This window comes from Talpa occidentalis, unplaced genomic scaffold, assembly GCF_014898055.3.
Source record: "Talpa occidentalis isolate TD23 unplaced genomic scaffold, MPIMG_talOcc4v2.1 talOcc4.10, whole genome shotgun sequence".
NCBI classification, from domain to species: domain Eukaryota; kingdom Metazoa; phylum Chordata; class Mammalia; order Eulipotyphla; family Talpidae; genus Talpa; species Talpa occidentalis.
The window spans coordinates 6,249,376-6,264,188 of NW_023600993.1; the positions used below are offsets into that span (position 1 = coordinate 6,249,376).

Here is a 14,813-nt window from a genome sequence, read left to right on the forward strand (position 1 = left end):
CCAATTTTGCAGGCTCTCATCTTCCACCTACTCCTTTCTCACCATCATTTACAACAATATTGCCATAAATACTGACCCCAGGGCAGTCAAAGTCATCCTTAAATACTATATAAAACTCAGGGGGTTATTACTACAGTATTACTGACAGATCTTGTCTCTGCCAGTAATTACTGGCAGGAACTTGTCCAATAACGCAGACACTTTTCTTTCCTCTCTCCCACCAGTCCCTTTCCAGGGAGAAATGATGAACTTTACAGGTCAGGGGGCAACATATTCTCTCTTGTAAATGTCAAAGTTGTAAATAAAAATGAGAACGGTGGATAAGCTGAAATCTGGAACAGTCTGAGGGTTTGGGAGGCTACAGTGGCTTGCCAAAGGGACAGTACCCCATTGACTCCAGGACACTGGGTTCTTGGAAGCTGGGGAAAGGCAGGAGGAAAAGCTCTCCTTTCTACAGCCTGGGGCAGGCCTTGTACTAGGAGAGCCCATCCTTCTATTCTCTAGATTTTAGTCCAGTTCCATCACATTACAGACTAAGTAACCATCAATTATACTGTGTCCTGGCTTAGGAACAACCCTTACAGATGATGTTGTTTCAAAGGGAAAATGTTCCCAGTTCTAGACAATTGGCATATAGAAGATTTTCTAGAAATGTCTCAGTCGTGAGCTTGGGACAGCATGGAGCTAGAATCAGTTCTTTTTGGAGAGGACAGGCCAAGTATACTATGTCCTAGGTAGTTTGCAGTGAGAAGTCAACCTCACTGAGATGAGTAATACAGGATACTTGGCCAAATTCTCTGACCCAAATTTGGGTTAAGCAATAAATAATAAAATGGCAAGAAAACAAGAGGCGACTAGATGAGAAATGGGAGAGACCGGAGGAGTGCAGAGCCAGACACGCAAGGCCCAGACCCCGGCTGGGAAGCAGCAGCTCACGTTCTTGAACAGCCTGGCTCCCACAGCCCAGAACGCTCCTGAAGGCTTCCTGACCTGAGCTCAGAGAGAGCCACCGCAGGGCCCCCCAACTGTCAGTGGTAAACACAGCCTGCCTAGCCTACTTATTCTCTCCTCCCACTACTCTGCAGTTACCCTGTGGCTTCATTATGGTTTGTCTCTCCCAAAGGGGCATGGACTAAGGAAGGAGTTTCAGTCATATCCTGATGGACCTGAGCACAAGGCAGCACACAAGGGCATACAACACGTGTCTGCTGAACAAACAGGGTTGCTGTGTGAGGATTCAATGGTGGGATAAGTGGGTCACTTATTCAATGAGGATTCAGTGGTGGGATAAGTGGGTCACTTATCTCTCTTCCTACCTCTCTACACACCTACATGTCTACCTACTCATCAGCCTACCTACCAACCTGTGTGTGTCTGATGCAGCCCTTAAGAAACATTAAATGAAGCAAGATAAGAGGACGGCACTGTTCTGAGTCAGCAAGTATTTGCTGAACAACTTGAACACGTCTCAGAGCACAGAAAAACTAGGAGGACAAAACACGGCCTGTTCAGGAGGCATAGCAAGGATCACTACAGATGGCCACAGGCTAAGTACCCATTTAAGAGAGTCTGCAAATGGGTGAAAACAATTAGGTTATTGATAAAATTCTCAAGTCGAAGTTTAGAATATACAGAAAACTAGAACCCACTTAGCCCTCTGCTGACATGGGTTACATGGGGAGAAATGGAGGTGGGAGTGGGGTGGGCAAAATAGAGGACCCTCTGCATCTCCGCCCACAAAGGTGCCCTTTGTGAGATGAATGGGGAAGAAAGCTTTCCCCTAATATGGAGAAGAGGTGGAGCTGGAAAATCACCATTCTGCAGCCATCTCAGGAAGGACTGGTGTGAGCAGAAGCAGTGGAAGCTCAGCCTGAGGGGAAAGCCTGCTTATGGAGCTGGGAGCAGACTTTGCTGGTCTGTAGACTTCAAAACTGTGACTGTCTTGTGAGACCAAGAAAGGGACAGGAAGCATTCCAGACTAGAAGATGAAAGAGACAGCTAAGTAGAGGGTGTGACCCTTGCTTGGGTCACACACATGAGGGGGAATACTACAAAGGACATACTTGGACAACTGACAATGTTTGGAGTTATGGACTGTTAATTCCATAAATATACTACTGACCTGGACGGCATATCCCAAATTGACAATTGCACCATGGTTATGCAAGTCCTTGTTAGGAAACACACTGAAGTATCTAGCTGAAGGGGACACATGTAAATCTACTCTTGAATAGTTCAGGAAAAAATACCTCACACAGGTGATTATGTACTAGAGAGCAGCTGGGAAGGGCATCAGCATCACCTAGGAACTTGCTAGAAATACAAATTCTTGGGTCCTTCCCCAGGCCCCTAAGCCAGCTGTCTGGGGCAGGGGGGCGGGGAGCAGTTGTGTGTTCTAACATGTCTCCCTGGGATGCTGGAAAAATACAACACTGCTATGGAGTGATAAATGTGTTGAAAGCTTAAAACTGTTAAGGCTGGGAAAGGGAAGGTGGGGGAATTTTCTGTATTATTAAAGGAACTTTCCTGTAAGCTTGAAGTGGTTTCAAAACACAAACGAATGACAAAAAGATTCCCCTGGGGTGCTCTAGGTAGAGATGCAGAGAGGAGACCAGAGGCAGGTCGTGGGGTTCTCGCAGTACCTACACCGGGCTTACAGGTGGAGAAGCCTCAACACTCCACGCAGAGCCCAGCGCGGGAGGCTGGCAAGGTGCTGGGACAGGTTGCCATCCTGCAGGAAATGTGGATACCCATGACTCACCTGAGTAGGAGAGCCCAGCGATCTCTAGAAAGAGGTCTTCTTCGGAAAAGCTTTCAGGGAGCATGAGGAAGGCAGCGGTCACAGCGCTTTTCAGATTTCTATCAAGGGCTGACCTCAGCATGATGTTCTCGTTCATGGCTAGGATTTTCACCTGACAAAAGCAGAACCTCAGATGAAAAACCCCAGAAGTGGAGCACTGCTCAAGGTAAGGACTTGCACACGTACTGGGACTGTCCCTAGCTCTGGGAATACTAGGCCAACAGACACACAGTCACTCTAGCAGGCAACCCCAGAGCTTCCTATTTTATGCTCAAGTCAGAGAAACCACACCACAGAAGAAAATACACATACACAAATCTGCTTCTCTCACATGAGGAAACTCACTAGAGGATTTTGGTAAAAGGTCAAAAAGTTCAATAAAAACATGTAATAACACCAACATCTCCTGCACACATGGGGGAGACCCAGCAAAAATGGGTCACTCTGAAAGTCACCACAGGCTTTGTAAGTCAGAATAAATGGTATAACTATCCCTTGGTATTTTAAAATTTTATCATCTCATTGTTCTTCATAAATTTCCTGATGCGCAAGTGGCGTAAGTACTTCTTTCCTTAGAAAGTACTTCTTCCCTAAGGAAAGTACTTTTCTAAGGAAAGAAGTACTTGCCTCTGTTCTTGTCCACACATAACCTGAGGACAGTCTATTTGGAGCTGATTTTGAACTTGGCTAAGAAAGAAGTGAAAATGAGTTGCTATATAGAGAGCATGGGCTTGGGGGAGGGGTCTGGGCTCAACCTGGGTATTTACTAATTGCATGAATTTGGGCAGCTTACCTGTTTAAACTTAAGTCTTCAATCTACAAAATGGGGATAATACATGTGCATCAGTGACAAAGACCGCACAAAATAATAAATGAAAAGTGTGTCATGTACTAGTGAACGCCTTGGTCAATAAAAAGGATATTTCTCATTTGACTTTCCCCCAATCCATTAAAATATGTGCAGAGATTCTTGGTTTCAAAGAAGAACATGTTCAAGTCCCAGCTCCATCTTTTACTGGCTCTGTGACAGTGGGCATATGGTTTGGTGAGATGCTTCCTGTGGATGCTCAGCAGAAGGGAGCCCCTTGCCTGTCCTTCTGGGTGCACAACATGAGTTTCTCTGGGCTGGTGGGTCTCACCATTAAGGACATCAGAACTGCCTGGAGGGCTAACTGACACACATACTATTAAGGCCCACCCCCAAGTTTGTGGACGAGGCCTGAATGCACCTTTCTACAAGGCTGACAGGAACATGGATGCTTTTGATCAGGGACATTTCAAGAACCATGCCACGTCCACAGCAGCCCGATCACTCTTGGGCGTAGTCGAGCCCACATACACACCTGCCATTGTCTTTATACCATCATGATGCTTCTGATTTTCTAAACAAAGAAAAGGTCTAGAAGTCCCTAATGAGGACTGCCATAAATCTGGGATGTATAAACCATTTAGCACTGTGACCAAATGTTCTTCCTATTTTAAAAAACACAGCCTAAGTTGTCTTTATTTGTTAAATAGAGGTAACCTCTCACAAAATTAAGATGGCACATAAAAGACACATACTATGCAAAACACCAAATTAAAATTTTATTAGAAAGCAAGGAAAGAGGACAGTGCTATTCATCCCAAAGTCGTTTCTTTATTTTTAAGATGAATTATAAAAAGCAGTATTATAAAACAACTATTTTATTAATCAGGCTTAAGAAGCTAAATTCTATCTTTAACTCTTCTCCCTACCTTTTTTCTAAGGGAAAACAGATGAACATTCATAAAAGTCTGCAGAGGATTTTGTAACATGCACACCGTGCGTATGGCTTAGGCAAACCACTTGACTAACACTGCCACCTCCTCCCTTGTAATTACAAGGACTTAATAGCGCTCAATTAAGCCTCTCAGTGCCTGGGTGAGTTCGCTATCACTTCGATCATCTGTAGAAAGTAAGTCCAAAAGCAGCCAGGAGCAAGACAGGCCCACGGTTGCATGACTCAGCTGCAAAAATCAGGGTAACACCCTATTCTTGGCAAGTCCAGCTCTCGGTATTTTGAACTATCCTCAAGCATTCAGTTAGGGACCTGTTCTGGTGAACTTCTTACCTTGAAATGTGATTAAGACAAATTTTAAGATCCTATAGAACTTCTGCTTGTTCCTTGAGTAACTTTCCCAAACCTTGTGCCCCATAAGGACTCATGAACCTAGGAGGGCCACCTCCATCTCACTGATGGGGAAACTGAGGCCCAGAGGGTTGAATGATCTCCCCATCAGAGGTGGTGGCCTGGACCAGGCCCCTATTTCCATAACCCATGAAGCCTCTTCACTTCACAGTTCCCACTCTTTATCCTCATCACCAGCTCCTGGCCAATAATCCTTCACCCTCTGGTTTTTCGGCAACTTTTACAGAAACTCAATGGAATTAGAAGCTACTTTAAGCTAACAAATCAAACAGGCAAAGGCCACAGTAAGTCTGGGGAAATTTTCCTATGCAACGATTACCCCTTGTTCTCCAAGAAAGTTATTCTAGTTAAGTGGTGAAAAAGCAATAGTTTGCTATTCAAGAGAGTAAAGAAAATAAAAAGTATCCTTACTCAAAGAAAAATGTCAGAAGACTGTACTGTGCTGATCTGGTTCTCCAGTGTAGGGTGACCTAGGAACTTGTCTCAGCAGCACTGCTATTTGCTGTTCAGAGTGAAAAGCCAGTGAACTCCTGGGACACTGCCAGGGAGGCCTGGGAAAAAAAGAAAGTCCTCAGATTTGTGAATAGCTGTTTGTATCTGACGGGGGTGCCCCGACCTGAACCGCGCAGAGAGCACTCACACTTCTGCCAGGGAGAAAGTCTTTACTGCAGAGGAAGAGGGCAATGCTTGGAGGGGCTTTCAAAAGCCCAACTCAGAGATTTGTGGGTACCTTTCAAGATAGGAAAAAAGGGAAAGTCACATGTGAGCTCCTCCATAATACAGTCACATGGAGACAGGACTTGAATTGCAAAGAGTGGCTGGATCGGCACAAAGAACACAGCACGAACAGAGTCCAAAAACTCGCTACGAACCACATGCCACTTTCCAGAGAAGTTGCCTATTCCAAATGGCTGGAAAGGAGAATTTCTGTAAATGGTCACTGCCTGGGGACGAAGAAGGAGCAGTGAACATTTGAGTTGGATGAGACCTTGTCCGTTATCTACCTGCTGGGCTGTGGGCTCTGCCAGAACTAGCAGTGTGGTGTCTTTTAATTCCTTTGGCGTACACAGAGAAGAAACTTCATTGTCTTTTGAATAAGTAAATGAATGAAAGGCTCAATCTTTGCATTTCAAAGGCTAGAGGCCCAAAGATTTGCTCACAGCTGGGTAGAGCCAAGACTAGTAAGTCAAGTTTTCCGACTCTATGTTAAGGATCTTTTATACTGCTGGTATTTTTCTATGCACAAAAAGAAAATCAATAAAGCCACACTATAGTGATGGTTAAAACTGTGCATAGACTAAAAACCACTGAATTGTACACTTTAAATGGTTGAATTGTAATGTGTGTGAACTGTCTCTATAAAGCTGTTACAAAGCTTTATTATAAGCAAATGAAAGAGAAAATACACTGCAATACATTCAAACCCTCTCAGTAAGGGAGCAAAAATATTGTTGTATGTCAGTGTGAATACCTAAAAGCTTCAGGCAAATTATCTATATAGTAAAAGCAAAATGCAAAAGCACAAGAAAATTAGGGAAATGACTACTAATATTGAGAGTGGTTGTTCTGAATTAAAAAAAGATTAGCCACAAGGTCCTATTAAATACTTCAAGTTTTATGGCTCTTTTCTTGGAATAATGAGTTGGTATAAGACTAAGAACCTTAAGATTGTACTAAATTTTAAAAAATGGGCTGATTAAGCTAATGGTAAAGTATGAAGTTTAGTTACTCACCAGAATTGTCCATCTTTTAAAGCAAGGTACTCCTTTACATTTCTTTTTAAAAATGATTATTAATAAACTTTATTTTTCAGAGCAGTTTTAGATTTACAGCAAAAGTGCACGGACAGCACAGAATGCTCCCATGTAACCCTCTGTATGTCTTTTAAAGACTTAAGTTGCAAGTGATTGGAAAGTCTCTTTTATTTGCAAGGTATTATCTGAAAGGTAATTTAAATTATCTGAAAGGTAATTTCAGAGCTCTAGACAATATAATTTAATATAATTCCTTCCTTTAAAACACATAAAAACAAAGAATTCACACCTCTCAAAATTCTTTCTTAAGGTATTTATTCTTTTGTTTGGTCCAAAATGGTACCAACCCTTTCTTTTCATTTGATTCATTCAAATTTGACTGATATCTGCTGCCACCTAGAGGTAAAAATAGTCTGCTTAAAGATAGGGCTGAGAATTCTCTGGTTAATGATTGGTACCCATGAAGAAACTGGGGCAGGAGTAGGTGGGAGAGTTACTTTCCCCATTTATGACTTTCAATTTGGTTTTTACAGGTATAATGTTCAACCCTTCCAAGTAAATTTCAAGGCATCCTAGTCTTTTTGTGCTAGAAGTTTACAAGCCTGAGGGACAGTCATGTATCAGTAACACTTTCTTCTTCCAAGTTGTCTGAAAAATGAAGTTTTACATGTTATGAGTGCAGCTGCTACTGCTTGTCTTAAATTGCTGTTTTTATTTTATTAGGATATAAGACACTCAGATGAATCTGAGGTCATTTTCAGAGCTTAAATTCTACAATAATGGTGTTTTGGTTTTCTAAAGCCCATTAAAATTTTTTTTTTTTGAAATATCCCAAGCATAATGCATGTACAGAAAATAATATATTTTCACACCCAGTATTCTCATTTTATCTAAAAATAAATCTGAGATAAGCAAGAACAGAGAGAAGAGATAGATTATTTCTTGGGTGTCTCCTAAGCGCATGTAAAGCTGAGCACTTCTCCAGGGCCTGCTGAGGTGGGTGTCACCAGCCTCATCCACAGAGATGCCCCCAGGTTTCAGTCACTGGTGCAGGTCACACAGGTGGCAGGGTCAGAACTGGGAGCCAAACCCTGGGTCCACTGACTCTGAGCCACCTGTGCACCTCTCGGCACTCCAATCTGCTTCTACCTTTCAACACCTCCAGGAAGCAGGCAGGGCAGTGCTGTTATCCCGTTGTAAAGGTCAATTACCTAAGGTCCAGAAAGGTAAAATAAGCTGCTCAAATCTATATCAACAGCTACTAAGTGGCAGGAGTGAACAAGACCTAAGGCTTCTAATTCTATGTTTATTATTCTTTCCCTCAAACTACAAATTTTGGTTGGGGGGGGGGACTTAGAAAATGAGTATTTACTAATTTTGAATTTCGTTTAGTTACCTTTCTAGCTATCCAGTCTAGAAATGAGAAATCCATATACAGAGCTTTGAAATCACTACAGTAAAACCTATTGTCTCTGGGCTTCAAAAAACATGTGTTTATTGAGGTAAAAGTCACACACAGGAAAGCCACAGGCCTGTGGGCTCAATCTGACATGTTTACACGTGTACACTGTGTAACTACCGCCCAGGTCAGGTGTTTCTAGGTGTCTTTAACAAGCAATACCATAAAATTCAAGTCCAGGAAATTCAAGCCCAGGTACAAGGCAAAATGGCACCGACTGCCCACCTAGCCTGACAGGTTTTCATGGCACAACCCCAAGGGCCAAGGTAGGGTAAAATCTCTGAATTTCTGTGTGGTTTTCTATTTAGGCTCTCAAAGGAAACACCTGAAAACAACCCATGTACCTCCCTTACAAGGCCCAAGACCCTCTGGCAGCACAAAGAAAAATTTTTCTTGCTGTGAAATTTAGCAAATGTGATGGTGTCACATGGCTCTTAAACTGTGAAGACCCTTTGCCAGAAAACAGACTACATATCTGCAAAAAAGGAGAAATGTGGTAACTGGAAACACTTCAAAAGCTCAGGTTCTCTCCCACTTTCCCCCGTTTTCTGTCTGTTACAGCCAGGAGATGCCACCCTGGAGCCTTCTCAGCAGTGTCCCAGACCAGGGGGGAGGGGGGAAACAGGATGTCACCAATGGCCCGAGTAGGCTGATGCAGTGATCCTATTCCCTCTGGAACAACTGCCTGGTGATCTATCGAAAAACTACTTGCTGGGTGCTGGCAGTGTACCAGGTGCTGCCCAGGCTCGCCGGGTACCACCAAGGACACGTTGGAGTGCCCACGCACTGACGTTGTTCTCAAAGGAAAGGTGGTCTGGCTGGTGCTGACTGAAGCTCTGCTGGGGTGTGGGCACCCCCTCTGCCATCCTGCCTCCGCCCCAGGAGATCACCTCTCAGCCTGATCCACTCAGACAATGGAAAAACTTCTAAAGTAGGGCAGGGGGAGTGTGGGTAACACCCGAGCTATGTTCAGCCATGTGTTTTGTAGGGAGTAAAAGAGCCTGAAACGCCCTCCTATTTCCTCAAGTTCCATCCCAGTGCAATCACAAAGGTTAAAGTGAGATCAGGTTCAGAGAGGAGAGGCATGCTTGAAGACCCTCACTCACCGGTTTCTGGAGCCGGCCAGCAATATATAAGTTATTCCAGTTGAGGAGATCTTCAATCAAAAGACTAGTACTAATTACCCCATATTTGATAAGCTGGAAAAGAAAAGAAATGGGCCAGTTAAAGGGCAAAGTACCAAAGAGTTGCTTCTGCAAATATAAAACATAAGGAAATAGATTAAATTTCTGTCCTTGATTTCCAAAGTTGCTCAAAATGCATACCTTGTAAAAACACATCTCCCCCCATATACTTCCAGAGGATTAGTGCCCATGACTGCTTTGTGAGGGGACGTGACCACTATTTTAATTCAGGTTCTTGAGATGTAAGAGGCCATGGCCCTTATAGGCCATTAGCACTAATCCTCAGCGAATAGAAATTAGACACTGGTCTTTGCCACAGACAGTCTAAGAAGGGAGGGTGGGCAGCTCCTCAGTTGAAGAATGAGAACCTTGCTCTTAGAGAGAACAAGTGACCTTCCTTCGTGCCCAAGGTGGCATCACCAGTGGCAGAGTGCAATGCAAGTCCCCCTGAATTTCAGCCTGGACTTCCAGGATTTCTCTCATCACAGAATACAAAAATTTTCTTTACTGAAAAGTCTTCAGGAATATTTTACTGAAAAGTCTTCAGGAACAAGGTAGCTTTCTCTCTCTCTCTCCCTTTTTTTTTTTTAGCTTTCTCTCTTATTGTTGATTATCTCAAACACTTTTTTTTTTTTACAGTGAGATTCCCCCAAATAAAACCTTTCTATCAGAGCTGAACACATGGCATTGTGGGCAAGCTCATTTCAACAGTAATATGTGCAAACCCCGAGGCTGCTGTCCCAGGCTGCAAAATTCCATTTGTATCAACAAATACCTTCAGACAGTCTGTGCTGAACTCCAGTTTCCAAATAGCCTTCTCCAGCTGCAAATAGCTAAAAAGTAGCTGAAGAATTTCAATTAAAAAGCACGGTCCCTGTGGCATATAATTATGTCCAAACATTGGGCTACTGGAGCTTGTAATATTGTTTGAAAAGGACTAATTAGAGATAGGCTCAACCTAACATTAATTATGGGGAAAGAAGAAAGCTACGTGTTTGGCATGAAGACATGGCTGAGGGAGGCCGTGCTGCAGAGCCTTCTACCCCATATGGGCCAGTCTTGTAGAAGCCCCTCATGCTGCAGGTACAGAACAGCCAGGAGGTGCTAGAAACAGCACTGGCCTGGAAGACGGGGGCATGTCACTAACTAGCTGCATGACCTCATGGTCCTCATTTCTACCATCTGAACTCCCGTTTCCTCATCTGCAAAGTGCTGGTGGAGCAGGCTGGACCTCAACCAGAAAAGTAAATATATGGCCCCCAAATTACACAGACACAACACATCCATCGCACACCCATTCCTGCTGTGTCTGAAGAGGTCATCAAAATCCTTCTCAAGTCAGGACTCCAAGTCCTGCCCTTCAAGGCATGGCGCTCTGGCCAGCAGCATCAACATCACCTAGGAGCTTGTAAAACATGTAGCATCTCTGGCTCCATCCCAGACCAACTAGATCAGAACTGCATTTCAACAAGGCATTCTATGGACTTATCTGCCTATCAGTTTGGCTGCTCTCAGCCACTAGCAGCACCAAGCAGATGTGCCACAGCTGGTGGACATGTGGTCCTAGTCCAGTTAATCTCTAGGAGGCATATGTCTTAGTTGTCTGGTGGTGCTCTTTGGTTGGGCTCCTGCCTAGATCACAGTAGGCCCTCGGTCTGAGAGTTTGGCAGGGTGCCTGCTGTCAGACATACTTCCGCTGGGGTGCATGCATCTTACTTGCTCAGCAACACTGCCCTACCACTTGGTACCACCTGCTCCCAACTCCCTAAGACATCCTCTTCACTTCCAACTTCTCCCGCAAGTGTCAGTACAGGCAGGTAAGATTCCTCTCCCCCTCAATCCTGAATGGGTCTGTCCATTCCTCCCACTGAACACACCAGTGGTTCTTTTTTTTTTTTTTTTATAGAGGCATGCTTTATTTATTTATTTATTTGTTTGTTTGTTTTGTTTATACATGCACTGGGTACAGTCAGAAGCGCGGGAGGGTGAGAGAATTCACCAGAGCCAGAGCGGGGAGCAGAGCAGGCAGAAGGACCGAAGTACACTGCTGAGGGGAGCAGCGGGCGGCAGGAGAGGTCTGCGCGCCATGTGGGACCCTCCTCCAGTGGCCGGGGAGCAGCCGGGGATCGAACCGGCGCCACAGAGGCTGCGGGCAGCTTCGCAACCCAGCGCTCAACCGCTGCGCCACCGGGGAGGCCCAACACACCAGTGGTTCTTAAAGTATGCTTTTCAGACCAGCAGCAGCACCTGCAACCTTGCTAGAAATGCAGATCTTTGCTGCTTAGACAGTCGATCTTAAAATTTCTCATCACAGCAGAAGAAGATTTGTAACTGGTAGTGATAGATGTGAACTAAATGTACTATAATAACCATCTTGCAATAGTTCATCCAATCATTAAGGTGTACACCTAATTACATGGCAATCAGAGCTAAATTTAAAAAATGAAAGTCCCTCAGCCCCATCCCAGACCTACTGAGTCAGAAACTCTAGGATGGGTTGGGGCGGAGGAGGACAGCAACCTATGTGTCCGGCAGGCATTCCAGGGGGGTTACCAACATTTGATAACCACTAAAGGAGCCACATCTGACCACCTTTAACCAACAGGAGTGTGAATATTTCCTGACTGCAAGAACACACGTTTAGCTGTTTTTCTAGTAACAGAGGTTCTGAGCCACCCGACTTAAGACAAAGGCCCAAAGTCACTTACCTTACCATCACACATGATCAGTGGGTTGTAGTAAACTCCAGCACCATAGTTATTCTGGACAGTTGTGATCATCTTAGGCCCCAACACTTTTAGGAAAGAGTAATGGCTCCAATTTTTCTGCAAGTTCTTTGAATGCCATGCAACAGGGTCATCCACCGAGAACACAAAGTCCAACATGAGGCCCTGCGATGTAAAGAGAGTAGCTTTAGCTCTAAATCCCAGAAAGACACCCACATAGAGGAGAAAGCTGGGGCGTCCTACGCTGCTTTGATGAACAGAAGATCTGGTTTTGCCATCAGAAATTCAAGTCTCTGGAGTTGAACTGAGCTTTGTTTTCATCAATACAAAAAATAACAGTAAATACTTATTTAACAGGTGCTGTTGTGCCAGTCTTCTTCAAAACACTTTCCAGAGGGTATGTACAGTAAAATGGCTTAGCCTACAAGGCAGGGATCCTTATTACTCCAATTTTATAGGAAAAAGAACAGAGTAAGTTTCTAGCCCAAGGACACTAGTGACAGACGCAAGCAATCTGGTTTCCAAGTTCTGTGGCTCAACCTTTGCATAACACCAGCTTTCAGCTAAATGTACTTTACTTTTCATCCAGGTCCAGCAACACCAGATGGGTAACCTCTATAAAGTATCATGGAAAGGGAGGTAAGTTATTTTAACTCTCACCCACTCACCGGCTGCTCCCTGAGCACCTACGAGAACTGGGTGCTGGGACAGAGGTAAGGAGCCCAGGGTGCATTGGGGTAATAGGTAAATGTCACTCAGTGGACTTTAGGAGTGTAAAGACACCAACTTCACTCAGTGGGGTCAGGAGAACAGAAAGGAGAAAATTCCCCATGAAATTACTTTCTTCAAGATTCTGATAAATCTGTGTCTCGAAAAATGTTTAAGAGTTAATTAGGCAGGCTGGGTGGAAGCATGAGAAGCTCCAGAAGGGGCAGTTCCCTCAGAGGAGAATGCTTCTGTGGATATGGGCAGCAGGTGCTGCATTTCCTTTGAGTGGCTGCATTAGAACACGGGTGGGGGCGTGGTGGGAGAAGAGACAGAGGCTGCCTGGCTGCCATGCTAAGAAACGTTCCTGCCTAAGAGCTCCTTGAGGGGAGGAACAACCGAGAGCAGGGACATCTCACAAGAGTATAGTTGCAAGATTCCAGGTGGGAAATGCTCACTGCAGGCACTAAAGATAGACCCCGATTTCAGAGGCTTAGGTGTCAGACTCCAGACTGACTTGTTAACCTGTAGGGACTCAGGATGAGGGAAAGGGCAGGGGAGGGGGGCCCTTTTCCTGGAGGCAATTCCAGTTTTGGAAACAAGAGGTGGCTCTGGAACCAGGCCTGCTGCGTGTCCCGCCACGTGCTCTGCACACCACTGGTGACAACTGAACATTGGCGGGAGGAGGGCGGGCATGTCTTTTCAAAACGTGTCATTAACCCCTTAACAGCTAACACACCTTAATGCACGCCAGAGAGCAGCCTGCGGTCACCCATCACCTGTGACTCCTCCTGGGAGCCGGCCCCTGCCCTTAGCTGGCCAGGGCGCCGCGCGCGCGGAGCGGCAGGCGGCCCCGGGGCCCGGCGAGGCGGGGGGACCTCGCGGGCAGGCCGGGCGCGGGCGGGGCCGGCCCGGGGGCCGCGGGGAGGGCCGGTCTCACCTTCTGGCCTGAACTGGGCCCCGCCTGGCGGTACACCCCCGAGCCGTAGGCGAAAGCCAGGCTCAGCTCCTCGGGGAAGTGGGACAGGATCTTGCGGAGGGCCACCCCCGAGCTCTGCAGCGCCATGGGGCTGGCGCGGGGGCCGCGGCGGGGCGCGGCGGGCCTGGCGGGAGCGTGCTGGGGCCGGGGGGCTGCAGGGACCGGCCGGCCTCCGCGGCGCGGGGCGCAGGGTCGGGGGCGGCGGTCGCGCCGGCGGAGCCGTCACCGCAGGCCGCGCCCCCCGCACGCAGGAGCGCGTCAAGGCGCGAGAGAAAGCGCCCTCCAGGCAACGAGGGGCAGCGCGGGCTGCTCAGCGCCCCCTGGTGGCGGGAGGAGCGCGTTGCAAGCTGCCGCCTGGCCCGGGCTGGAATAGAGGGGACTTGGAAGAGGGGCGCAGCTGCCTTTGAGCCGGAAGAATTTTTTTGTGCTCGCCACAACCCACACTTTTTAAAAAATATATTTTATTTTATATCATTCTTACATCATTTTTCATTTTTGCACAATGTATGCATTTTTATTTTGGTTATATTCCCCATACAATTGCGCCCCCCTTATTTTGACCCTTATCTTTCCTCTCCCTGCCCGCCCCCCACAGTGTGTCTCTGGTTTATAATTGCTTGTTGGTTTTGGTTTTTTTCTTTATTATAGTTAGTCTTTTTCCTGGTCCCTTATTTAAGTTTTCTAGATTCCTGCTATGAGCGAGACCATCCGGTATTTTTCTTTTTCTTTCTGGCTTATTTCGCTGAGCATGATCCCTTCCAGCGCCATCCATGTTGCTGCAAATTGCATGACTTTATCTTTTTTTTTTTTTCTCCTTATCAGTAAAAGCTTTATTTTTTATTTTAAAAAATATTTTATTTTATATAATTCTTACATCATTTTTCATTTTTGCACAATGTATGCATTTTCATTTTGGCTATATTCCCCATACAATTGCACCCCCCTTATTTTGACCCTAATCCTTCCTCTCCCCGCCCGCCCCCCCCCCCAGTGTGTCTCTGGTTTATAGTTGCTTGTTGATTTTGATTTTTACTT

At 45.6% G+C, this 14,813-nt stretch overlaps 1 protein-coding gene across 3 annotated transcripts in view; it reads right to left on the minus strand.

Annotated features, from left to right (window-relative positions):
* TAMM41 (TAM41 mitochondrial translocator assembly and maintenance homolog) overlaps positions 1 to 13,883 on the minus strand; it is a 32,864-nt gene extending 18,981 nt beyond the window's left edge. Inside the window, exons 1-4 of one of the 3 annotated variants that reach the window (XM_037522993.2) lie at positions 13,740 to 13,883; positions 12,077 to 12,259; positions 9,291 to 9,383; positions 2,762 to 2,912 (exon numbers count right to left, since the gene is read on the minus strand). In XM_037522993.2, the coding sequence (XP_037378890.1) occupies positions 2,762 to 2,912; positions 9,291 to 9,383; positions 12,077 to 12,259; positions 13,740 to 13,865 (553 nt within the window). In that variant the 5' untranslated portion in view covers positions 13,866 to 13,883. Of the gene's footprint in view, positions 1 to 2,761; positions 2,913 to 5,382; positions 5,523 to 9,290; positions 9,384 to 12,076; positions 12,260 to 13,538; positions 13,592 to 13,739 lie in introns of those variants that run through there. The other 2 variants (XM_037523003.2, XM_037523011.2) reach the window with 2 other exon arrangements.
* Between the last annotated feature and the right edge of the window lie 930 nt (positions 13,884 to 14,813).